The sequence below is a fragment of the Trachemys scripta genome, chromosome 2, assembly GCF_013100865.1.
Source record: "Trachemys scripta elegans isolate TJP31775 chromosome 2, CAS_Tse_1.0, whole genome shotgun sequence".
NCBI classification, from domain to species: Eukaryota; Metazoa; Chordata; order Testudines; family Emydidae; genus Trachemys; species Trachemys scripta.
Genome location: NC_048299.1, coordinates 257,630,068 through 257,656,007, shown reverse-complemented (window position 1 = coordinate 257,656,007; position 25,940 = coordinate 257,630,068). Strand labels below are relative to the sequence as shown.

Genomic DNA, 25,940 nt, shown 5'->3' with positions numbered 1-25,940 from the left:
TGAACCCTCTGCTGAGATAGTCAGATGCAGACACCTTGCACAAGATGTAAGAACAAAGCAGTACAGCTTCTGTAAAGAAATTTCTAATCCACTGGAATTCTTTGAGTGTATCAGTGAAGTATGAATAAAGGAGAGCTGGTAGATATATATGGACTTCAAAAAGGTTTTGACTAAGGGCTGGTCCATACTGGGGCAGGGGATCGATCTAGGAAACGAGAATAGCGTAGCTGAAGTCGATGTTTCCTAGATCGAACTAAGTTTACTTACTGCGGGTCCACGCGGCGCAGGCAAGCTCCCCCGTCGACCGCGCTTCCTCCTCTCGGCGAGCAGGAGTTCCGCAGTCGACGTGGGAGTGCTTCTGGGATCGATTTATCGCATCCAGATGAGATGCGATAAATCGATCCCAGAAGATCCATCTCTACCCGCCAAATCGGGCAGGTAGTGTGGACCTAGCCTAAGTCTTTCACAAGAGCCTATTCAGGAAACTAATTAGACACGAGATGAAAAGTAAAGTAATAGTATAACCCGTCTATGAGATGGGGTAGGAATAAATGGTCAGTTTTCAACCTGGCTAAATATTAACAGTAGGGTGCCCTAATGATCTGCAGTGGGAACAATATTGTTTAACATAGTCATTGGTCTGGAAAAGGGGGTAAACAGTTAAATGGCAAAATCTGTGGATGATGCAAAATTATTTAAGAATCGGATAGTTTTATGACTAGAGAAGAGCTGTGAGGAATGCCAGAGTGACCCAACCAATTTAGGCAAATGGGCAGCACAAATACCAATGAAATGTGATGACTAATGCAAGATAATGGACTACTCACATACATTGCTGGTTTCTAAATGAATGGTAATCACTTAGGGAAAAAACATGGAGGTCATGTTGAACAATTTAATGAAAAATTTGCTCAATGCACAACAGGCAATAGCAGCAACCAAAATACTCAGGTAGAAGTATATTAATTCCATTATACAATACATGGCTCACCTGGAATACTGCATTCAACTTCTGGTTGGTCACCTCATCTTAAAAAATGGGGGTGGAGGGATTCAGAGAAGAGGATAAAACATGAGGAATGGTGAGACCTCCATAGAGAGAGATTGAAAAGAGTAAGTGTTCAGTTTAGAGACAGCATAAAGATATAACGAATGATATACAGGAAAAGAAATCAGGCACTCATGGTTACCTCTTCTCATAATATATGAACAAGAATGCTATCCAATGAACTGAAAGCCAATATATTTAAAACTGATAAAAAGAAATACTATCTTTAAACCAAACTACATAATAAAGCTGTAAAACTCAATGCCACAGACACACTGAATTCAAGAGCTTAGAAGGATTCAAGAAAATTAGACATATATAAAGGATAATAAGAACATCTACCGTTACAGTAGACAAGATAAAAATCAGAGACATAAATGTTTGTTTCAGGATGTGTAACTCTTTAGTTAAGAACAATGATTAAGAGGAAACTAAATCCCCTAAAGGCAGGTTATTTCAGAACTGTTTCGTATGTGGCTTCTTGCACTTTGCTCTGAAACATCTAGTTCTGTCCTTTGTCAGACACACAACACTGGACAAAATGAACTAATCATCTGATTTGGCATGGCAATTCCTATGTTCCCATTATGTATCATCCTAGGATCCAATTATTACTTACATCAGAACCATAATCCTTTAGCTTAAATTTCCTTTGTATCACTTACATCACCTTCTTTCCCACCGGAGTGCTTTTCACTACAGACCACTGAAAATATTGAAAATACATTGAACATATTTGAATACTGACTATATTTTAAACAAAAGCTTTATTTGTTTAAACATTGAGAAATGTATTTCAAAACACAAGTTTTGAAGTCAGCTTAAAAAAAAAAAATCAGCGGAATTGGAATGCTAACCAAATGCCAACTACAGGTTACAAAGCTTATTGTAGTAAACACAAATGACTTTCTATTGTGTATACAAATGACATGATGAATTGTTTACACAAACAGAACCAACACATTTAAATATCACAAAAGAAACCACATAGTAGCATTAAAGGAGTTTTGTATACCAGTGGGATTAGGAGAGGGGAAAATGAATGGCTTTTTAGAAAAAAGAAATTATGTATTTTCAAACAAATAAAGAAAGTCTATTTTCATAATTACAAAAAATAGTTAAATTGTATCATAGTTCAGTTCCTCATTGCCAACATGGCATTTATGTCCCAAATGAGATTCCGTAATTGATCCATAATTTGCTTCAGCTGCTGATTCTTCTGTTTCAGTTTCTGTGAAAAGAAAGAATTTATCAAGTGGTGTTTGATCAAGCCCAGACTATGTAATTGGAATTTCAATTAAAAAAAAAAAATCATACTACATAATGTAGCACAGGGGTTTATTCTCACACACCAATGCTCCCTTCATCATCAACTGAATGCCATGCTCTCTTTAAAATGTACTCTTAGAGGATTAGAAAAACCAGGAATTAAGGAGTGCTGTAGGAATACTGTTTCTTTTCAAAACAGTCTTTTGGTCAGAACCCTTGTCTCTCACACCACAAACAAGCTCCTTTAAAAATTGAGTGATTGTGGGCATCAGAAGATATTAGCAAAGCCCTTAAAGCAACAAAAGCTTGCTTCTGTAGGAAGAAAAAACTGCACAGTCTGAACTAGTTAAAAGGTCTAGGGGGAACAGGTAAATTTATGCGAGCATATTTTGTGTAAATTGAGTGCTTAGAAAAGTGGTGGATTAATAGTACAGTAGAACCTCAGAGTTACAAACAACAGTTAATGAACTGACCGGACAACCATATACCTCATTTGGAACCGGAAGTATGCAATCAGGCAGCAGCAGAGACCCCCCCCCCTCCACCCCCCACCTGCCCAAAAAAGAAAGTACAGTACTGTGTTAAACATAAACTAAAAAGATTTTGCAAAGTTTAAAATTTTTTGACAAGGTAAGGAAACTGTTTCTGTGCTTGCTTCATTTACATTAAGATGGTTAAAAGCAGCATTTTTCTTTGCCATAGTAAAGTTTCAAAGTTGTATTAAGTCAGTATTCAGTTGTAAACTTTTGAAAGAACAACCATAATGTTTTGTTCAGAGTTACGAACATTTCAGAGTTACGAACAACCTCCATTCCCGAGGGGTTTGTAATTCTGAGGTAGTCAGAACTAGGCATGGTTTGAGGAAAAGAGCTGTTCAAGTTTTTTCAACAGCTCTCCCAAAGCACCTCAACCCTGATTTACAACTGATGTGCAGGCCAGCAAATAGGGCATCCTATTCATTCTAGATTCTGATGTGCACAGTCTAGGGATTAGGTGATCAGCAAAATCAGGGCTTGTCTATATTTATAGTGCTGCATTTGTGCCACTGTAGTGCATAGTGAAAATGCTATCTATGCCAACAGGAGAGCTTCTCCCATCAGTGTAGATACTCCACCATCACAGGGGTATCACCTTAGACCGCCTGACTGGTCAACTAGAAAAAAACAGTCTGAGGCAAAAAGGACTTCATACCTAGGGGTTGTAACAAAAGCCTCTAAACCAGTGGTGGGCAACCTGCGGCATGTCCGGGTAATCTGCTGGCAGGCCGTGAGACAATTTGTTTACATTGACTGTCCATGCATCAGGATACTCCTCTTGGCGTCACCAGTAAAATCCAGAGGAGAGGAAGAACCAATACATCCGGTACCCAATCTGGAGTTCCCAGAAAGATACTAAAATGTCAGTACCTGACCGCCTTAGGGGCTCCACTCTGGGTTTCCTGTCTCAGGTTACTCTCATAGCCTTACATTCTCCCGAATTCACCCACAAGGCAGTGGAGCTTTTCTGTCAGGGGTTGCTCCCTTAGCCTTATGCCCTCCCAGGGTTCTCACAAGGTAGTGGGATTGATGAGCCACAGAGAGTACCATCTACTCTCATTACAGTAGCAGGCATAGCCTGACCTGAGAACTCTCTGCACTCCCCCGCTCTGCCAGTGCACCCCAACCCCTTGTGTCCCCCAGAGTCTTGGGGGAGGGGAGGAGAGGTAATTAGGGGATGGAGCAGTGGGGGAACACGCTAAAGTGGTAATGGGGCTGCAGTGAGGGGAAAAGGGATTATGAGGAGGGGGATAAATGGGGATGGGTGATAGGGGAGGGGAGAGAGGTTGGGGGCTCAGCTGAGGGAAGTTTGGGTGACTGGCAGGGAGACTGGGGAAGACTAGGGACAGGGACATTCTTCCTTCCGATGTGTTAATGCCCAGATCTGGGAGGCTCTTGCCCCTGTAAGGGGGGCTGGGCCCCGCTCCCAACCCTTCTCCTATGAACTGGGATTTGGGGGGCCTAGAGCCTTTGGGGGTGTCTGAGGCCCTCCCACTGCCCCCCATGAGTGTCAGGGTCTTCATGGGCCATGTCCATCTACAGGGGTTGGCTTCCCTCCCCATTACGTGAGCCATTCTGGGGGTGTTGCCATTTTGGGAGGATCTGAGGCCTCCTCCTTGCCCTCCTCCTCTTCACTCCCTCCCCCCGAAAGTCAAGATCTGGGATAGTCCTGCCTCTTTGGGTGGGAAGCTGAGAAAGGGTATACTTCATCCATATCACAGATTCTAGAGCATTCAGGAGGAGAATGAGAACACATGTCTCAGAGCCATTGCTTCACATTGTATTCATTGCAATGCGGGGTTTTCATTTGGTTGAGAACATCATACTGAGATGAATGGGCCTCTTCACATCTTTCAGAGCTTCCTATCCTGCAGGTGGATGTGTAGTGAAGCCCTTTCCCTCCATTTTCCCTCTATCCTTTCTGTGTAAAGGATGATGGTTCTAAGGCCTGGTCTATAGTACAAAGTTAGGTTGATGTAAGTTGCCTTATGTCAATATATTTGTGCATATGTCTACACTCAAATTTGTCTCCTGCTGGTGTAAATGCCTCATTATAGCAATGCAGGAAAATCAGCTCCCCAAATGGCACGGGGAACAAAGACATAGAAACATAGACATCTCGAAAAAGATTGTAGACGGAATGCAGGCAAAAGGGGTACAACAGCAGGACCATGCAAAAGTGAATGAATGTTGCTAGTCATACCACAAGGCCAAGGGAGGCCAAAAATCTATATGGTGCCGAGCTGCAGACCTGTTGCTTTTACTACAAGCAGCATGCCATTCTTGGCAGAGACTGCACCAGGATCCCACAGAACATGGATACCTCAGAAGAGACAGATCCCTGCCATGAACAGCAAGGAGGAAGAGGAGGGAGAGGTGGTGGTGAGGGCTCCAACCAGGAGCTGTTTGAGATTCCACCCCAGTCTAGCTAATCCCACCAGCTGAGCACAGATAAGCATGGTGCAGGAGAAGGCACATGCATTCATTTTTCCTTAGAATGTTTAAAGATGGCACTTGGTCTATCCCCAAGTTAACAAAACTCAGGTGTAGACTTTCCATTGTTTTATTCATTCATGAAGAGGCAGAAGTACAACAGAGATAAAGTTGGCATCTGCTTTTCATTCCTCTATTGGGTTGGGGGGAACAGGCATGCAGAGCACTTGTTTATGTATATAAGGATATCCCTTGTATCCTCCTGAGAGATCTTAATGAAACTTTCATGTAGATACTCTGCAATCCTCTCCTGAAGGTATCTATGGATGGAAGCCTTATTTCTTCCTCCATGATGGGACACTTTCCCAACCCATTCCACGAAGTGTTTGGCTGGCACCATTGCAGTAAACAGGCTAGTGGCATACAAAGCCGGGTGGCTTCAGAATGCCAGTAGCAGCTTTATTCTTTGTGCCTTTGTTAACCTCAGGAGTCAGATATCTGCTAAAACCACCACCACCTATGGAAAATAGTGCCAATATTCAATGCTGTTGCCCTATACTTTTATCCATGAAACAGGGACTGAAATTTTATTGCTTCGTGCAACCAAAATTCCTTCCGTTCCCCACCACTCTTGGAGGGCTATACTTACCATGGCTGGGAATGGAGAGCGGTGCTGTGCAGAGGCGCTCCAAAGCTCAAGTGTCAATAAGTGTCTCTTTTAAAAAGATTTTATGGGAATAAGTTTCAAAACTCCCTTCCCTTATCTTTTCCTTTCCGTTGTGACTGTAAACCCAATGATACATCTGTCTGTTTTTATCAGCAGCTTCTGCCATTGCAGCCTTGAGGAGTGCCTCCTCCACTACCCCACAATGCCTGATCCTGATGAGGAGAAAGAAGAGCACTAGGGAGGATGTGTTTTGCAAGGTCCTGCAAGCTAGTGCTGCATCAGACCATGAACAAAGGGCTTAGAAGGCCAAAATGGCAAACTGCCTAGAGAAGGAAAGAGTGGACAGGAGAGAGACCCAGAGGTCCCAGCAGGAAAAGGAGAGTGAGATGCACTAGGCATGATGGGTCTTCTCAGGCAGCAAACCCAAATGCTCCAGACCCAGGTTGATCTCCAAATATCTCAGAGACTTTCCACCCTTTGCAGTCCTTGGAGAACTCCATAGTTGCTGCTCCCTATGCCCTACAACTTACCACATGACATCATGGGCCACATCATTACCCCATCACTCCACGATGGGGGACAGCATGGAAAACCACAGCTTCACATACACTGACCTGCAAGAATCATAATTTGTGTACTTATGGCCACAACAAACTACATTTGTGCACTGAAATGGACAGAAATGTTTTCTGCCTTTCCAATTTCTAAGTCCCATTCCATTAATCTATGTTTATAGTTTGTATTGCTCTGCCTGATGGTTTTTGCACTGCCTATTGGTTTTTACACATTGTTTTTCTGCACTGTTTTTGCCAGTTAATAAATTTCTATTTTTGGAGAAAAACAATTATCTTTATTAGTTCACAACACATATTGTAAAATACACAACATTACTCAAAGCACACAATACATGTAAATGTACAGCAATCATTACTCAACTCCTAGCAGCACCCAGTGCTCCAGGTCCAGCGAACAGTCCAGCATGAACATTACTGTGGATGACCATGAAAATGCCTTTTCAAAGCCTCCCTCAACTGCATAGCTTGATGGTGAGCTCTTGTAACAGCCCTTGTGTCTGGCTGTTCAAAGTAACAGACAGCTGCTCCACCTCTGCCTTTCACCTTAGCCGCAGCTTTTCCTCCTTTGCCTCACAGATATTATGCAGGAAACAAGAGACAACTATAACTATAAGGATATTTTTCCTCACTGAGATCCATTCTAGTAAGTAAACACTGCCAGCACTCCTTCAATCTATCAAAACCACTAACAATTGTTCTGCACCTGCTGAGCTGGTAATTGATTCTTTCCTTGGTGCTATCAAGGTGGCCAGAATACGGCTTCATGAGTCAGAGGAGCAAAGGGTAGGCTGGATACTCCAGAATCACTATTGCAATTTCAATATCACCAATGGTAATCTGTGAACTGGCAAATAATGTCCCTGCTTGCAACATTCTCCTTATCTTTGTGCCCATAGATACTTTCCCACAGCCATAACCAGGCCCTGCAGCTGTTCAACCCGGGATTGCATCTGAGCTTAGTAAATACAGATAATGGTGTTAAATTTCATTATTATCAGCATTTTACTTGCAAACATTTTCAACAGAACTAAAGAAACAACGTCTGTCTTGCTATACAGCAGTCTATTGTGCAAATAACTTACTTCCTCTTTCCCTTCATGAGCATGAGGGGTATTTCTGACCACTAAATTATGCTACAATTATGTTTTGAAAAAGTGACTGCAAATTCCTGCTAAGGTTACAGTGACCTTTATTTTCCCCCTTAAACTAGGAAAACAGATGTTAGAGAAAAATTAATATTTCTGTTTAGGTAAGAACAAGTTCAGGATGCTTAGGCAATTTTACTTTCTTCTTTTAAAAGTTCTTGTGAGTGGAATCCTTGAGGAAATGTGGGAAGTAGGGCAGGCCTCCTCCTTTGCTTTGTCCAGCTTTTGTCTTTAGAGATTTACACCATTATGTGTAGAAGGGAGTTGTGGGGTAATAAATATATTACATAAACAACTATTCAAAGAATGGTAAAGTTGCAAAGTCAAACACTCAAAAATTAAGAAATGCCACAATTAAGGTTGTCTGTGCCAACTTAATTTGACCCCCTTGTATTATTCCTTGGGGAATTCTGTACCACTGCGGACACGCATAATTCATGTGTCCTGCAGAATTTTTTCTTCCCTGCAGAAAATACATTTCTGCCCAAGAAGTGCTGCAGTTCTGCTTTTCACCCACCAGAGGCTGCTGTGGCACCAGAACAGATAGCAGCATGAATGCAGCTGGCTGTTCTGGCACCACAGCAGCCTCTGGTGGGCAAAAGGTGGAACTGCAGCACTTCTGGGGCAGAATGTATTTTCGGGGGGGGGAGGGGGAATCTTGTGCATGCCCAGTGGCAGAGAATTCCACCAGGAGTAGAAGTTCATCACAGCAACCTGCCTGCAGAGCCAGATTAGGACAGAGTGGGGCACACAGGGCTGCTGGGAGGTGTCAGAGACTGAGGTTCAGAATGGCTAGTGGGAGACAAACTGAGGCACGAAGATGGGGGAGGAAGCTGCAGAGACCCATGGGGATGGGGAATACGGGGACAGAGGCAGACGTGCCTGACTGAATGGGAGAGGCTTGGGGTCAGCCAGGGTCTGCATGGGGGAGGATCCCCAATTCCCTAACAATCTCAACTCTCCCCACCCAAAAAAACCTGTACTATATTTCATCACCCACACCCAACATCCCTCCAAGTTCACTCCAGGCTCCTTCCCTCTCCTTCAGCTCCTCCATTACCCGACTCCCCCCAAGCCTTTGCGTTGCTTCTGACAGGTGCAGGAAATACAGTTTGTATTGTAATTTAAACGAATTACTCAAAGTTCTGAATTAATATGCCTAGTAAGGAATCTATTTGTCAAACAACAACAAAAAACCCTACCATAATCGGGGTTTTTTTTGGTCTGTATTGTTACAGACATACTTGCTGGCAGATATTTTGAAATAAAGTATCAAAATAATTGAAACTGGCATGATTATATTGTGTTATTTTGACAAATAAAATATGCAGCATTTTGCAAAATTTTAAAATATTGTGCGCAGAATTTCTAATTTTTTGGTGCAGAATTCCCCCAGGAGTATAAACTGCACAAAAACAAAATGGGAAATGACTGTTTAGGAAGGAGTACTGAAAAAAAGAATCTAGGTGTTATACTGGAGCACAAACTAAATATGAGTAAACAATGTAATTCCATTGTAAAAAAGCAGACATCATTCTGGAATGTATTAACAGGGGTGTTGCAAGCAAGACACTGGATGTAATTTTTCCATTCAGCACTGATATGGCCTCAACTGAAGTATTGTGTCCAGTTCTGGGCACCACACTTCGATGTAGATAAACTGGAGAAAGTCCAGAGGAGAGCAACAAAGGTGACTAAATGACTAGAAAATATGATCTACAAGGAAAGATTGAAAAAAATTGGGTTTGCTTAGTCTGGAAAACAGAAGACTGAGAGGGGACAGGATAACAGTCTTCCAGTACATAAAAGATTGTCATAAAGAGGAGGATGATAAATTGCTCTCATTATCCACTGAGGACAGGACAAGAAGTAATGGGGTTAAATTGCAGCAAGGGAGATTTAGGTTAGACATTAGGAAAAACTTCCTAAGTATAATGGTAGTTAAGCACTGGAACAAATTACCTAGGGAGGTTGTGAAATCTCTATCATTAAAGGTTTTTAAGGACAGGTTTAACAAACACCTGTCAGGGAGATCTAGATATAGTACTTAGTTCTGCCTCAGTGCAGGGGACGGAACTAGATGACCTATCGAGATCCTTTCCAGTCCTACATTTCTATTATTATTATTAACTTATTTTGTTAAAAGAAAGCTTAAACATTTATGAAATTCCACAGGATCATGCCAAGGAGGTTTAAAAAACAAATTTGCATACAAGTAAAACAACAAGGGTAAAAACATGTCATAAAACTATCAAAAACACAGTAAATACAGACAGTTATGTTTATTAACAGTTAAAGATTGCAAATAAATGTGCATAAATTCACAGTATAACATTATACAGGATTTAATATATACAATCCCGCTACATCAAACATAAGAAGATAAAATACAACAGGAAAGCTTTCAGTTGCTTTTCTCTCAATTCACATGCTGTCTCCAGGTTTTTGCCTATAGAGTATGTGAATAAATATAGGGTTTTATGTAATATCTTTCCCTCTCTAATTGGGAATTGAGAAGTTGAAACATCAAAGAAATATTTTCAGTGGATTTTCTGGTATTTCTCTATACCACTTCTTTTAATTACTTGGAATCTAGATACTTCTTTTGTTCGGTTGTTTTCTGTCTATTTTACATATACCTGTACTGCTTTCTACTTAGTATTTACACATATGTCTATTCCAGCCCTTCAAACATTTAATTAATCCTATCTTTATGTTTTACAATTTGAAGGACCAACTACTTCATATGATGCTGCATATTTTAGTAACCTTTGTACACTGTAGTAAATGCTAATTGGTCTTTTTTTTTTTTAGATTTGAATAAAATTTTAATTAGTAACTATACCTGCCATTCAGACTGAAAATTTAACAGCATCTTTAGCATATCTGATACATTTCGCTTGAACCAGTTACTGTTTCATAAATGCTACACTTGACAAAAGAAAAGCTCTTCTTCAATTTCTCAAAATACAAAAAGCAGACCCCCTTTTTTCCCCCCTTCAAACAAGAAATTTATTACTCATGAAAGGTGTTGGAGTGGCAGCTCTAAAGTTCGTTATTAATCCACAACATAATTCTGATAATATTTTCACATCTTACATTGTATATACATTCTGCTATCCAGCATTCCTGGAGAAGCCTCAAAACCACAGAGAACCCAACTATGATCTCATCCCAATCTACTCTCCAAACACTAACCAGAACTACTAGGTGCAAATCCAAATGTATGTCATTTATGAAAATCTCACAGCACTGGCTAGGAAACACTAGAGAGCAACATAATTTCCATTGTTGGGGTGCCTTAGTTCTGCAATCACCCAGTAGAACAAAATCAAAAATTGCTGAATGATGGAGAACGCTGAAATCCTGATATACAGGAAATGTTTACGACTGAACTATTTGTTACTTGGGGCCAAATAGCAAACACACTGCATTTTATGGAGCAATCTAGTAATATAAGCTTCACATGGACAAAGCGACATATTTTCTGCGTTATGCAAGTCAATCTCAACTTTGTTACCTTATTTACTTCCATGATTTCCCTTCTTTCCTCACTAGCAAAACGAAGCTGGCTGGCAACACCTCGATCATCATGCTTGGATCCATCCTCTTCAACATATGGAATAAGTTGCTATGAAGGTGAACCAAATGTTAGAGTTCAAGTAAAAAACTATTTTTGCTATGTATGCTAAAAATTTGAAGAGAACCATAGTATGCTCCAGAGTTATGGAGCTCATCAGCCAAAATAAACTTCTCACGTACATTTATGGAAATACAATCAAAATGAAGCATTTCAGTGCCAATGTCATTTCCATTATAAATCTCTGCTCTCAGTAGTTTAAATATATTAAACAGAAATCTTAACACGTTTCCTGATCTGAAGCATATGTTTGTAAAGGACTATTTAGTATTATTATTTTAATACTGTCAAGCTTGTAAACAGTATTTTTTACAGAAATCAAAAAACATAAGAAGCAGATTTTAAAATATTCTAACCCTACAGCTCTCCTTCAGTGGGCAATGGGAGCTCTGCATGGGAATATATGCAAATACAGAGTTCTTAATCTGAACCACTCCTTTGTTTTCTTTTGTGTGTGTGTGTGTGGGGGGGGGGAGTAAGGGAGAAGAGGGAAAGAGGAACAGAGGCAGACAGAGGATAAGAAGGAAAGTTTCTTTTTACAGGTGTGCTATATTACTGCCAGATTGTCCTTAGCCTTTGGATAGGTGCATAAGAGAGCAAAGAGATCAGGGCTTTCTCTGGAAGTGCAAATTGCCCTAAAGGGAGGTGGTGGTGACATAGCTTACTCAACCACCTCCTCCCACCTCCGACACAAAGGCCCACAGAATGGCTCCAGCACCCCTCCCCCCCCCACTACACCAGGGAGGGGTATTGTGCTTCAAGTAGGTACAATGCCTCACAGACCTATGCTTGGACCATTGAAACTTCATGCAGGTCTCAACATGGGTTGTGGTTTACAAACAGGGAAAATCTAGCCTTTAATATTTTAAGAAGTCTATATCATGATGTCTTTGTATTTTTGACCATTATAGGTTGATTCAAATAGAAAGATCTTAACAGGAAAATATGTCAAATATGAATTTTGTCTTAAAAAATGTCCATTGTGATCAGATCAAAAAACCCATGTTTCATCATTTCCTACAAACTGCCACTGTAAAGAGAAACAGTCTGAACCCCAAATCTGATGAAGCAGTCCTAAATGAACTTTAACACCTATATCCTTCCTTTAAAAGAAAATCCAACCAATTTGCATATAAAAATTACAGACAAGAGTATTTTTCTGAGTAGCAAAAAATACTACTCTGATTCAAGAGCAGTACCCTACAACAGCTTAGAATTAGATCTTAGAGTTAATGAAACCTGTATGTGAAGGCACACAGTCCATTGTTGGCTTCTTTAAACTTCCATTTCTGAAAAAAATTGAGAATTTGGAACCCTTATACATGTCAACACAATGTCTGAGTCCTCAAACAGTAGGCACTGAGAAAAGATGAAGCTGCTAGTAGAATAAGATCCTCTTAAACGTAAACAGAGAACAGACAAAACTAAGATTAGTAGGTTTCAGAGTAGCAGCCGTGTTAGTCTGTATCCGCAAAAAGAACAGGAGTACTTGTAATTAGTAATTACTGGAAACATGCAAGGAGAAGACAAAGGTTAAGGATTAGGTTCTCAATCAAATTCACATTCATCTGTTATTCAGCTACATTGTAAACTGAACCATTTATGCTGAGGGAATATGAAAGGAAGAGAAATCATGAATACTAAATTATTTATGCAGTCCAAATATATCTGTTATACCTCAGATAGCATGATAATTTCCATCCTAACCCATTTTCAGACATTCATAACTTACTGAAATATTTACCCTTTGTACCATAATTTTGCAGGGATTGGTCTCTGCTTAAGGGAGTTTTTTATTTTTTTAAGTTGAGCAAAGACATTAAATGTATTCTAAAGTACAAGAGTGGAACCTCCATCTTCCTCAGACATTCCCAATTAAAAAAAAAGAAATCAAATGTAATTTTTTTTTTTTTAACAATTCTAGGAGTAAAATGGATGCGGGTAGGAAGTTTAAAGTTGGTATGTAGGAGTCCTCATTTTAGAATTACCACCTTTGAATACACTGGTGAAAACTAGTTTGGATTTAACCCATTGAAAATTGAATTTCATGCATGTGAAATACATTTTGCACGGAATTCTCATTAATCTTGTTAAAGTGGACAACCAATGAATTCCAAACTGCATATGTGAATCTAAGCTGTACAGTGAAAATGTAATGAAAGTGCATGATTTATAATATTTGCATCCTATAAGGAAGAAGCTACTTAGCTACTAAGGTTCTCTGGAAGAGGGCTTCCTTTAATACTCTGCAGGGCAAGGAAAAGGCATTCTGGTAGCTTGCAGCCAAATATACTACACTATGAAATTTCTTTTATCTCTAAACCTAATGCAATTTTTTAATAAAAGTGACTAAGAACATTCAAATTGAACAGTTAAGCACTCAACGTTCAGGAAATTCAGGCAAAGGAAGTTTGTAGTTAGGCCAGCTTCATAGTTAATTGCCTCACATACTGATCTGTTGGCTGAAAAGGAGTTGCACAGTACAAAGAAACCAACTATATTAATGTATATAAATTAAAGAGAGATTTATTTTAAAACATTTAAGTAAATAAAGATTGCCAATGAAAACAGAGTATAGCAAAAATGAAGAATTTTTTTCCCCCAAGATGCTGCACACATAGTTGAAAGCCAGAATCCTGCAACTGATTCTGATGGAATCAGTGGCAGGATGGGAGCTAAATTAATATAAAAAATAGTGTAGAACATAATATTCATAGATTCAAAGATTCTAGGACTGGAAGGGACCTCGAGAGGTCATTGAGTCCAGTCCCCTGCCTGCATGGCAGGACCAAATACTGTCTAGACCATCTCTGATAGACATTTATCTAACCTACTCTTAAATATCTCCAGAGATGGAGATTCCACAACCTCCCTAGGCAATTTATTCCAGCGTTTAACCACCCTGACCGTTAGGAACTTTTTCCTAATGTCCAACCTAGACCTCCCTTGCTGCAGTTTAAACCCATTGCTTCTTGTTCTATCCTTAGAGGCTAAGGTGAACAAGTTTTCTCCCTCCTCCTTATGACACCCTTTTAAATACCTGAAAACTGCTATCATGTCCCCTCTCAGTCTTCTCTTTTCCAAACTAAACAAACCCAATTCTTTCAGCCTTCCTTCACAGGTCATGTTCTCAAGACCTTTAATCATTCTTGTTGCTCTAATAATATTGTATTAGTACGTCATTAGAGACTATACCAAAAGCAATGCACAAGGCAACAGAGTTATGGTTACGCAACCTTTTCTTAATCTAGGTTTATTGATGGAATGTTAGTTATAGAAATCTGGGAACTGGAAGAGAGCTTGACCTAACACACACACTTCCTTTTGAACCTGAGGACAATTTCTCTGCATTCACCAATGCAATACCATTTTGCTATATTCAGCCCAAATTCTACCTCTTCAAGATACTGTGTGTACCAACAATACTTTTTCACTTTCATAATAGAAGGTAATTAAAGGTCCTATGAGGGAATATGACAAAGGGACACAAAATAGTGAATGGTCTAGTCCAGTGGTTTTCAAACTGCAGGTCGCGAATGTAAGGCATTGGGCCACGGTGGTCCTGATCAGCACCGCCGATCGGGCCGTTAAAAGTCCGGTTGGCGGTGCTGCCCGGCTAAGACAGGCTAGTTCCTACCTGTTCTGACACCGCGCTGTGCCCCACTGGTGGACAGCAGCAGGTCTGGCTCCTAGGCAGGGGGGCCAAAGGGCTCTGCGCACTGCCCCTGCCCTGAGCACCGGCGTTCCCAGCCAATGGCAGCTGGGGGGCGGTGCCTGCGGGCGAGAGCCACGTGGAGCCGCTTGCACGACTCCGGCTAGGAGCCAGACCTGCTGCTGGCTGCTTCCGGGGTGCAGCACAGTCTGCGGTGCCAGAACAGGCAGGAAGCCTTCCTTAGCACCCCTGCAGAGCTGCTGACTGGAAGCTGCCTGAGATAACCTCGTACCCCAACCCCATGCCCCCAACCCCCGCCCCCTCCCTCACCCCCCCCCTCTGCCCCAGCCCAGAGCCCCCTCCCACACCACAAACCCCTCATCCCCAGCTCCGTTGGATCATGGGCATCAACATTTTCTTCAACTGGGTTGCCAGAAAAGAAGTTTGAAAACCACTGGTCTAGTAGATTCAGCTTCTATTCACCCTGTCTCATAATTCACAAGAAGAGGAACAAAATGAAACTCCAAGGTAGCAAACTCAAAACCAATAAAAAGAAACTTCTTCCACAAAAAGCACAATGAAACTCATCGCACAAGATATCACTGAGGCCATGAGATTAGAAGGAGTCAGAAAGGGACTGGACATTAATATGGACAACAAAATACCCAGATATATTACAGGAAATGCTTAAAAAAAATCCCCAAAGCCCATAAACAAACTCCAAGAAGGATATAAATCTACATGCTACGGGGCATAAGACAACTCCATCCATCGGGGGTTGGGAGGAAACTTTCCATGGAGCAGATTACCCCATAACAGCCTGCTGCAGGGTTTCATGTACTTTTCTCTAAAGCAGGTGGTAATCTTGTCAGAGACTGGTCTAGATGGACCACAGGTCTGATCCTAAATTTCCTATATTTCTTTGTCGCTGTTTAGTGAACATTTTAAAACATATAACACCATGTTTAAATTAAACTGTAGAAAATCCAAAAATCTAGTAGTAGTAGTAACAGCAGCAGCAATAGCATCCAGAGGCCCTATGAGGATAGGCGCCCCATTGTGCTATACAGTAAACTCACATTAAGTAGGGCGTGTCTAAATTTCAAAGAGAAAAAGGTAGATTTGACGAAGATTAAAAAAATCAAGGAGAAACTCTCATTTTCTCTCAGGTTTTCTGTTTACTTTTGTCTGAATGGAAAAAGGATTTTCCATCCAGTGTTCTTCCCCTCACTTTTTCCCCACTGGAAAATAACTGGAAAAAGAAAAAATGTGAGAGAAAGTAGTGGCTAAAAATCTCCACTCTAATTTTTTTTCCACCCAAATGTATTTCTTTCCCCTGGAAAAGTGTAAAAAATGACACACAGAAAGTAAGCTTTTCTCCAATTTGTCTCTCTCTCTCTCCCACTTTTTAAAACAAAAACAAAAAAAACCCTTTTCTCCTTTTTTTCTACTGGACAAAGACTACTCCAAAATCTGAAATGAAATATAAGTTCATTTAAAAAAATGTTTCAAATTTTTCATCCTCCCAAAAGTAAAAAAACCTCATTGTAGTTCTATTTTTTTTTTTAATTAAAAAAACAAAAACCAAAATTTCAACCAGCTCCACAAAATGACAATCTGTCCCCTGAAGAATGTAGCGCAATAGTCCCTAAACTGGTGGGCGCATCCCCCTGGGGGGCGATCAGAGGAACATATCGGGTGGGGGGTGTGGTGGAGTTCAGGACAGCCCCCACTGGGTGGGGAGGGAGTGCCACTCAGCCCCGCTCTGCCCCCAGCCTCAGGGCCCTGGTCATGGCCTCACTCCCGGCTGCGGCCACATCTGCAGTCCTGGCCTTGGCTCCCAGCCCCGCCACCTGCCCTGCTCTTGGCCCACAACTTTAGCTCTGCTCCTGGTCCTGGCTCCTGACGGTGGCGCCGGTCCTGCTCCCAACCATGGTTCCAGGAGGAGAGGGTGGACAGGTTCCATTATGGGTAAGAAAGGCCACAAAATAAAAAGTTTGGGGATCACTGGTTTATGGTCTCGTTTAAAATCAGAGACAACAGCAGAGTATAACAAGCAATCTGAAGGAATGAGTGCTAATGTAACATAAATAAACAATAAAAAGCAGACCCACCAATCATGCATATCAAAGTAAATACTTACCTCTATGGGTACAGGATCTAGCCCTGCACAGTTTTCATTGCATTTGTCATAGACTAATCTCAGTTTCCTGAAGAGTATTGATAGCTGACGGAGATGTTCTTGCAGCTTTGCTAATCTGTCTTGGTACGTCCCAGTATGATAAGTAACACCATTTGGTAGCTTAAAAAGCCAAACAATTTAAAAAGGAAAATGGTTAACAAAATAAAAACAAAACAAAAACAAGTTACTAAAAAAAAAACTTTCTAGCCCATTAACTAAAATTAAGTATTTATGAAAAGTTCTTTTTTACTAGGGCTGTCGATTAATCACAGTTAACTCATGCGATTAACTCAAAAAAATTAACTGCAATTAAAAAATTAATAGTGATTAATCACACTGTTAAACAATAGACTAGAAATGCCAATTGAAATTTATTAAATATTTTTGGATGTTTTTCTACATTTTCAAATATATTGATTTCTATTACAACACAGAATACAAAGTGTACAGTGTAAAGTGTACTTTATCTTATTATTTTTTATTACAAATATTTGCACTGTAAAAATGATAAAAGATTTTTTCCCTTCACCTCATACAAGTATTGCAGTGCAATCTCTTTATTGTGAAAGTGTAACTTACAAATTTAGATTTTTTTGTACATAACTGCACTCAAAAACAAAACAATGTAAAACTTTAGAGCCTACAAGTCCACTGAGTCCTACTTCTTGTTCAGCCAATCGCTAAGACAAACAAGTTTGTTTACATTTACGGGAGATACTGCTGCCTGATTCTTATTTACAATGTCACCTAGACATTTGTATGCCCCTTTATGCTTCGGCCACCAGTCCACAGGACATGCTTCCATGCTGATGATGCTCATTAAAAAAAATAATGCATTAATTAAATTTGTGACTGAACTCCTTGGGGGAGAATTATATGTCTCCAGCTCTGTTTTACCTGCATTCTGCCATATATTACATGTTATAGCAGTCTCGGTTGATGACCCAGCACGTGTTCGTTTTAAGAACACTTTCACAGCAGATTTGACAAAACGCAAGGAAGGTACCAATGTGAGATTTCTAAAGATAGCTACAACATTCGATGCAAGGTTTAAGAATCTGAAGTGCCATCCAAAATCTGAGAGGGACAAGGTGTGGAGCATGCTTTCAGAAGTCTTAAAAGAGCAACACTCCGATGCAGAAACTACAAAACTCAAACCACCAAAAAAGAAAATTCAATCTTCTGCTGGTGGCATCTGACTTGGATGATGAAAATGAACATGCGTCAGTCCGCTCTGCTTTGGATCTTTATCGAGCAGAACCCATCATCAGCATGGACAATGTCCTCTGGAATGGTGGTTGAAGCATGAAGGGACACATGAATCTTTAGCGCATTTGGCACGTAAATATCTTGTGATGCCAGCTATAACAGTGCCATGCGAATGCCTGTTCCCACTTTCAGGTGACATTGTAAATAAGAAGTGGTCAGCATTATCTCCTGCAAATTGTAACCAAACGTATTTGTCTGCGTGACTGGTTGAAGTAGGACTGAGTGGACTTGTAGGCTCTAAAGTTTGACATTTTTTGTTTTTGAATGCAGTTATTTTTTGTACATAATTCTGCATTTCTAAGTTCACCTTTCATGATAAAGAGATTGCACTACAGTACTGGTATTAGGTGAATTGAAATATACTATTTATTTTGTTTTTTACAGTAATAAAAATAAATATAACGTGAGCCCTGTACATTTTGTATTCTGTTGTAATTTAAATCAATATATTTGACAATGTAGAAAACAAAAAATATTTAAATAAATGATATTCTATTATTAACAGTGCGACTAAACATGATTAATTTTTTTAATTGTGTGATTAATCGCGATTAACTTTTTTAATCACTCGACAGCCCTATTTTTTACATTTTCTCTCCGACTAACAGTTCTAGATGTTCCAGCCACTTTCTTTACCTTAAAAATGTGCACCTTATCTGCTGATTTTATATGCCAAATCATTGATATAAAAACATCAACAAACCCAAGTCCTATGTAATCAACAGAACCTTTATATGATCAATAACTCATTATTTAATATCTTCAAAGCATTTTGCAAATGCTAGCATCTTTCTTATTGATACTCTCTGGTATCATATACAGATCTGACCAGTTTCAGAGTGGTAGCCGTGTTAGTCTGTATCAGCAAAAACAACTAACTAACAATCTAACTCCTCATTAGATCTGACCAGAGTAATCCACACACTTATGCCCCAGACATATTCACTATGTCAGGGAAAGAGGCTCCATAATGTAGAGTGCAGCACTCTGCTCACTTAGCAAAGGCATTGATTCTGTAGTCAATTCATTTTAGTTAGTTATTAAAAAAAAAAAGTTTCAACAACATTTTTAGGGAAAATATTTCTAAATTTTTCAAGTATTGTTTCTGTTTATGACCAATTTACAAAGATTGAAACTTTTTGAAAATTCAACATTTTGATGAAATAATTTTGTGAGATTTTGACCAGCTTTAATTTTAAAATTCACAGCTCGCTGTGGGGTTAACATTTGTTACCTAAGATCACTTCTCTCTCCACTGACAGCTAAATTCTATTGGAACCATGAAACTGTTTACCAAGAGAGGAGGATCATGACACAGACGAGAAAATGAGAGTCTGCATCTAGACTATGGAACTCAGTCTTACAGGACTTCCAAAATTAGAACTTAATACAAAACACATCTCATCAACTTAGCTTTTCCGCAATAAGCTCTCTACACAGACTCATATATACATCACAAAACAAAATGGCTTCTACTTTTCAAGTTTTCCCCGCTGATGGAAATGAGAGAAAGAATTTGTTTTATTATTTTCATTCAGAAGGTGATCATACTAACGACTATAAATATGAATTCTGTAACTGAAGTTAAATCATGAATAGTCAGAGATCTCTACGGCCAATGCAGCTAGCTGGCCATCTCAGCCACGAATCAAAGTGATGAACTAAGGGCTTGTCTACACTTGCAGCGCTGTAGCGCTTAATGAAAATGCTACCTGCCAACAGGACAGCTTTTCCAATCAGCATTGGTACTCCACCTCCCTGAGAGGAGGTAGCTATGTCAATGGGAAAGCCCTCCCAACGACATAGTGCTGTCTATACCAGGAGTTAGGTTGGCATAACTGCGACACTCATGGGTGCGAATTTTCCACACCCCTGAGCGATGTAGTTCTACTGACATAAGTTTGTAGTGTAGACTAGGGCTCAGTGTCACATTTCTGTGGTTAATAAGAGAAAAGAAGAGGCTAAGGTGGATTTCCATAAAACCAAATATTGAAAGGAAATACAGTCATAAATTTCTACAAAAAAAACTCCACTATGAAATTCTGAGAAGTGGCTTTAGTACTGTTACATAACACAGAAAGTATTTATTTTTAAACAATAACATTATTTCCTCTATATCTAAGTTAATTACTTCATTAATCTGTACCAAACGCACGAGCATTTCTTTAAGAGTTGAAAAGAGAACTAAGATAGACTGTATATATTTACTAGTTATAGCTTAAAGGGTTTTTATAGATCAAAGCTATATGAATTGTATTGAATTTCATAGAAGCCATGGTTTCTTTCATTCTGTTTAAATGTTGTAAAAATAATTTACACAGAAGATCTTTTTGTATCCTCCCTTTCTGATCCAGGGAACATTTTCGCACAACTAGATTATGTTCTGTTAATAATAGTGTACAACCTGTACACTGGTACTACTTTTTTATTTAGTCCACAAATAAATTATTCTTTTTCACCTTTACTTTTAACTTAAGGATAGCATCATATAAATGTCATTACAATAATAGAGGATTTGCAATACCTAATCAAACTGTATTGGTCATTGCTCAAAGCAATACTCCTTAAGGATACATATTTTTCTTGCAGATATTTTACAAAACTTCTCACTTTACTTTTATTTGAATATAGTGAAGTAGCTCAAATGAGACATCTTCATAGTTAAATTTGGATTTAAAAGAAATAACTTGTTCAATAAAAAATTATGCAACTCTAGTAAGATGCACAATTCCGGAAAACCTCTTAGAAATGCAATAATTCTCAAGCTATAACTTTTTAATCTGTTATATATCAATTTACAAAGGCTATTCCATTTTGTTGGCCAAATTCTGTCTTGTACTCAAAAATGCTTCTAGTCAGCTCCCATTTACTTCAATGATTGTTGGATTCCTTCCACAGATATGAGTACCTGGCTGCTATTATTTCTCTCACCTCCCAAAACAAGTGCTAGGACAATCCTAATCCTAACCCCAACCCTAAACTGGTTTATGCAAGATGCAGAAGATGTGATATTGGATGCCATTTTAACATTTTAATGAGATGTTATCAAGCTCAGTATCAAAATGCTTTAGCAATAATCTTTGACATAAATACCTACGTATAGATAACAAATTACAATAGTCTGTTAGTCTTAAAGGTGCCACAGGACCCTCTGTTGCAAATTACAATATAATATAACTTCCAACTAAATAAAAAGAAATCATAGTCACAGGAACAAATAAAAGGATTATATTCCAATTCATCTTCTCAGATTCCATTCTTTAAATACAATTACATCTTGGGGTTTATTTGTAAATTTACTCAGTAACCAGCCTCACACTGAAGATTACCACTTTCGGAGTATAAAAAGAGCGTTAAGAATTTCACCCAGTTTTGGATGGAAAATGATATTCTATAATAAGATGATCAAAAAAATCTCTGGCAAAATAATCCCCAAAGGCCAGCAAGAATACAGAAATGCAGTTCACATACAAACAAATTTTGTTATTTCTTAAAAGAAAATAGAAACATGAAGACAAAAGTCTTACATTTAGAGTGTACCCACAGTATACTAAATGAGGATTTTCTCTAATTCTCAACGCTCAGGCAGCCAGGATGGAAGAACAGATTTACCGAAATAATCCAACAGCAATACACAGACGACATATCCTTACCCCCAAAAGCAGCTTGGTCAAGAACTTGCTCTAAGCTAAACTACCCCCTCAAATACTGAAAACACGTTCTACACATGCTATGATGTACCTGATCACCTCCAACTGAATATTAGTTGTTTAAAATATATATATATTTGGTAGGAGATGGGAAGGGAACAGAAGAGAATGAAAAGGGAAGGTCTTTCTGCTTCTCACCTGCATATTCCGCAGTAGCTGAAAGATTTCCATTGTCCGAAATACAATATCCTGCACAGTTTCTTGGCCAATGCGACAGAGAGAAGCTGTGTTCACTTCCCGGGCTGCTTGAGCCTGTGGTCCTGAGAAAGCACCAGGAGGCATCCCTGCCCCAGCGAGAGGAGGAGTGGACATTGTCTGACTCCAATCAATCCCACAAAATTAGGCTGCACACAGACAGGGAGAAAGAGATGCTGAAATATAGTTCATGAATTGTCAGTTAAAACTCTGTACGGTTACTATGCTGTTCCTTTCCTCATGACACCCCTATCCCAAACGTGAAAAACAAACTATATTACTAAACAGGCAAAAGACAAGTTGGTATTTTAAACATCAGGTTTGAGATATCTTCAGCTTCCTTGAACCACAGGTTTGTAACTCAGTAGGATGAACTCAGTTCTATCAACTTATATCCAAGCAATTCATACTATAAAGGAATTATTTGGATGAGTCCTGTCTCCTATCTGCTCTATGTGGACATGAAAGATCCTAGAGCACTTTTCCTAGAAGTAGGAGTTTATCCTAGTACCCTTGACCAAAATTCCTTTCCTTCCACTGTTGTCTTGTATGACTGATGTCAACCCAATTGCTGTCCTTTCCACCTCAGAAAGGTTTTTCAGGCAGTATATGTAGTCCAGGAGCAGCTCTGGGATGAAAGGTGTAATAAAAGTTTAAAATAAATTCCATATCTAGATATTCTTTCATTTGGTTTATCAAGCTCCTCTCTAGAACTCTAGATGCTTTACACACTGTACAAACATCTAGAAAAAGGCAAGCAGGCCCAAAACTTTCTACCCCAAGGAAGATGGTTTTGATGCCTGGGCAACATGTCAAAGCAGTAGGGGTTGCCCACCAGAAGCTTAGTGGGAAAGGATGAGAGAACACATGGGCTCAACTACTCAGTGTGTGGGGGTTATCAATCCCCATCCTTTCCTCACGGCTGCAACCTACTTTGAGGTCACCGGACTCTGAAAAGTGGAACATGGCGGGAAGTCCTTCGCACTGAAGTGAAGTCTCAGTCTCCTATTCTGCTGGGCTGGGGAGGGGACCAACCCCCTATGCTCCTGCTTCTGTGTGGGAGGGGTCAGTTCCAGGGGAGGCAGGAGGCACAGTCCTTTACTCCAGAGTCAGTGATGGGCAACCTGCGGCCCATCAGGGTAATCCGCTGGTGGGCCACAAAACAGTTTGTTTACATCAACCATCCGCAGGCCCACGCCGCTTCCCACAGATCCCATTGGCCGGGAACAGCGAATGGCAGCCACCAGGACCTGCAGGCGGGTGAGCGGGCCCTGCTCCAGTCCTGGAACTCCGGGCGGGTGAGCAGGCGGCATGCCCCTCCCCCAAGCCCAGGAATGCCAGGCGGGTGAGCGGGCGGCGTGCCCCCAGCCCTGGAACGCCGGGCAGGTCGCCCCCCCCAGCCCTGGAATGCCAGGCACAGCCCCGGAACGCCAGACGGGTGGGCAGCATGGCCTCCCTCCCCCAGCCCCAGAGCGCAGGCCAGCTACCACTAGCCCCCCAGTTACCCCGCAGCACAGCCCGGGAAGCAGAAAGGGACCTGGCGGCAGAGCGTGGGTGGGGCCACGCAAGGCTGTTTTGGGAGGCACAGCCTCCTCCTGCCTTCAATACTTGCTGTCCATGCACAAAGGTCTTTTGGAGGTACATCAAGTCATCTAGATATTTGCCTAGTTTTACAACTGGCTACATAAAAAGCACTAGCAAAGTCACTACAAACTAACATTTCATACAAACAATGAGTTGTTTATACTGCCGTATATACTATACACTGAAATGTACATACAATATTTATATTCCAATTGATTTATTTTATAATCATATGGCAAGACTGAGAACATAATCAATTTTTCAGTAATAGCATACTGTGACACTTTTGTACTTTTATGTCTGATTTTGTAAGCAAATAGTTTGTAAGTGAGGTGACACAAGACAAATCAGACTCCTTAGAGGGGCACATTAGTCTGGAAAGGTTGAGAGCCACTGCTCGAGGGGAGGGGCGGGAGGGGAGAATTTCTCACCTGTGGGGAATGCAGTCCTAGGGGGAAGGTTGCTCTTGATCTCCTGTGGCTCCCAACACCTGAGGGGGGGGGCGGGTGGAGGGGAAGAGGCGCAGCCCCTGAGGGTGGGGGGGGATTCCTGCCCTGGGGGGAGGGGCAGTCCCACACCTCTGGGAGTGAAGGGCAATGCTCTGCTTCGGGACGGGTGGGGCGGTGCTCTACTCCCGGGGGAGAGGCAGACGGGCGGGGCTCCTCTCCGCCGAGGAGGTCGCTGAGAGCGGGGTGCAGTCCCAGACCGCTGCTGCGCTACTTACGCCGGGCGGGGGGCCGGCGGGCTGATTCCCCCGTTGGGAGGCGGGTGACAGGCGTCTCCGACCGGCGCGGCCAGTTACCCTGGAAACAGCCCGGCAGAAGGAGATAACAGAAGTAGGGAGAGAAGCGGCAGCGAGGCCGCGCGGGAAGTGACGCCAGAGGAAGGGGCGGGACGCGACGCGTGTGGCTGGGAAGGCGGGAGCGGAGCGCGCGGGCGCTGACGCGAGCCGTGTTGCGTTGTCCGCGGTCATAGCGTCCCTGGGGTGTCCCAGGGCCGCGTCCCGGCGGGGGCGGGAGGGCGAGTTTTTGGGGCTCAACTTGTTTGTTGGCCGAGAAACGCGGAGTGGGGCCGGCCCAGACCCCGGTGGCTCGGGTCTGTTTGCAGTGACCCATCCTGGGGCGCCGGAGCAGCCAGGAAGCCTGGTGTGAATGCCAACTTCGATTTTGTCTCCACAGAGCAGCAGCCGAGGAGAACTGAAACGTTTCGCTTGGTGCGCTGGACCCAGGGGCTGAGACTACGGGAGCAACTTCTCCTCGTGCCTGGCGCTGGGGTGTTGCCAAATCCAAATATTTTTTTAAAGACCTCAGCCTCCCCAAATACCATGATTGGTTTAAAAATTGTGAGATTTAACACAAAAAAACGCAGTTCTTTTTATTGGCCTTCTGGGTTTTGAGCCGTTGGGGTGCACTTGTTTCACATTTTCATGCCTTTCTCTGCAACTGAGAGGGCTAGAAGTGCACTTATTTAAATGAAAGCTGAATTTCTCATGTACTCCCATGACTCTAGGAGCTGGGGCTTTAAGAAAGATCCCAATTAATGCAAGAGGTTGCAACTTGGGATGTTATTTTTCATCTCTCTCTTTAGGTTGAAAATTTAGGGTCAAATTCTTCTCACCTGACTCATCCAAACAGCATTATTGTTGTGAATAAGGCAAATAAGATTTAGCTTTTAAGCCTGTCCATTTTCCTGTGAGATTATATTACTATAACAGGCTATCTGTTTTTGGCAACTCATTCTGAGGCCTGGTCTACATACAGACTTTGAACCAGTATAACTAGGTGTAATTATACTGGTACAATACCTGCGATGGACACATTTATACCAATATAAAAGTGCTTAATACAGATATAGGGTATTCCCTTTCCTGCATGGGAATAAGCTTAAAGGCTTGTTTACACATGGAGTTTTTCCTGGTTAACTCTGTGTGTGAACACTCATCTTTGGGGTTAAGAGTGCTGTGTTCCTGCTTAGGGTACTCTCCCTAAGAACAGCTATTACACTTTTAATTCATACCCTGTTAATTCATAACATA

At 41.1% G+C, this 25,940-nt stretch overlaps 1 protein-coding gene across 1 annotated transcript; it reads right to left on the bottom strand.

Moving 5' to 3' along the window:
• Positions 1-1,796: 1,796 nt before the first annotated feature.
• MED30 (mediator complex subunit 30) lies at positions 1,797-24,784 on the bottom strand. Its single transcript, XM_034763507.1, has 5 exons — positions 24,337-24,784; positions 22,265-22,470; positions 17,109-17,267; positions 11,194-11,304; positions 1,797-2,279 (listed from the first exon to the last, which is right to left on the bottom strand). Exons 2-5 carry the CDS (start codon positions 22,436-22,438, stop codon positions 2,184-2,186), a joined length of 540 nt encoding a protein of 179 aa, XP_034619398.1. The 5' UTR covers positions 22,439-22,470; positions 24,337-24,784; the 3' UTR covers positions 1,797-2,183.
• Positions 24,785-25,940: the final 1,156 nt, after the last annotated feature.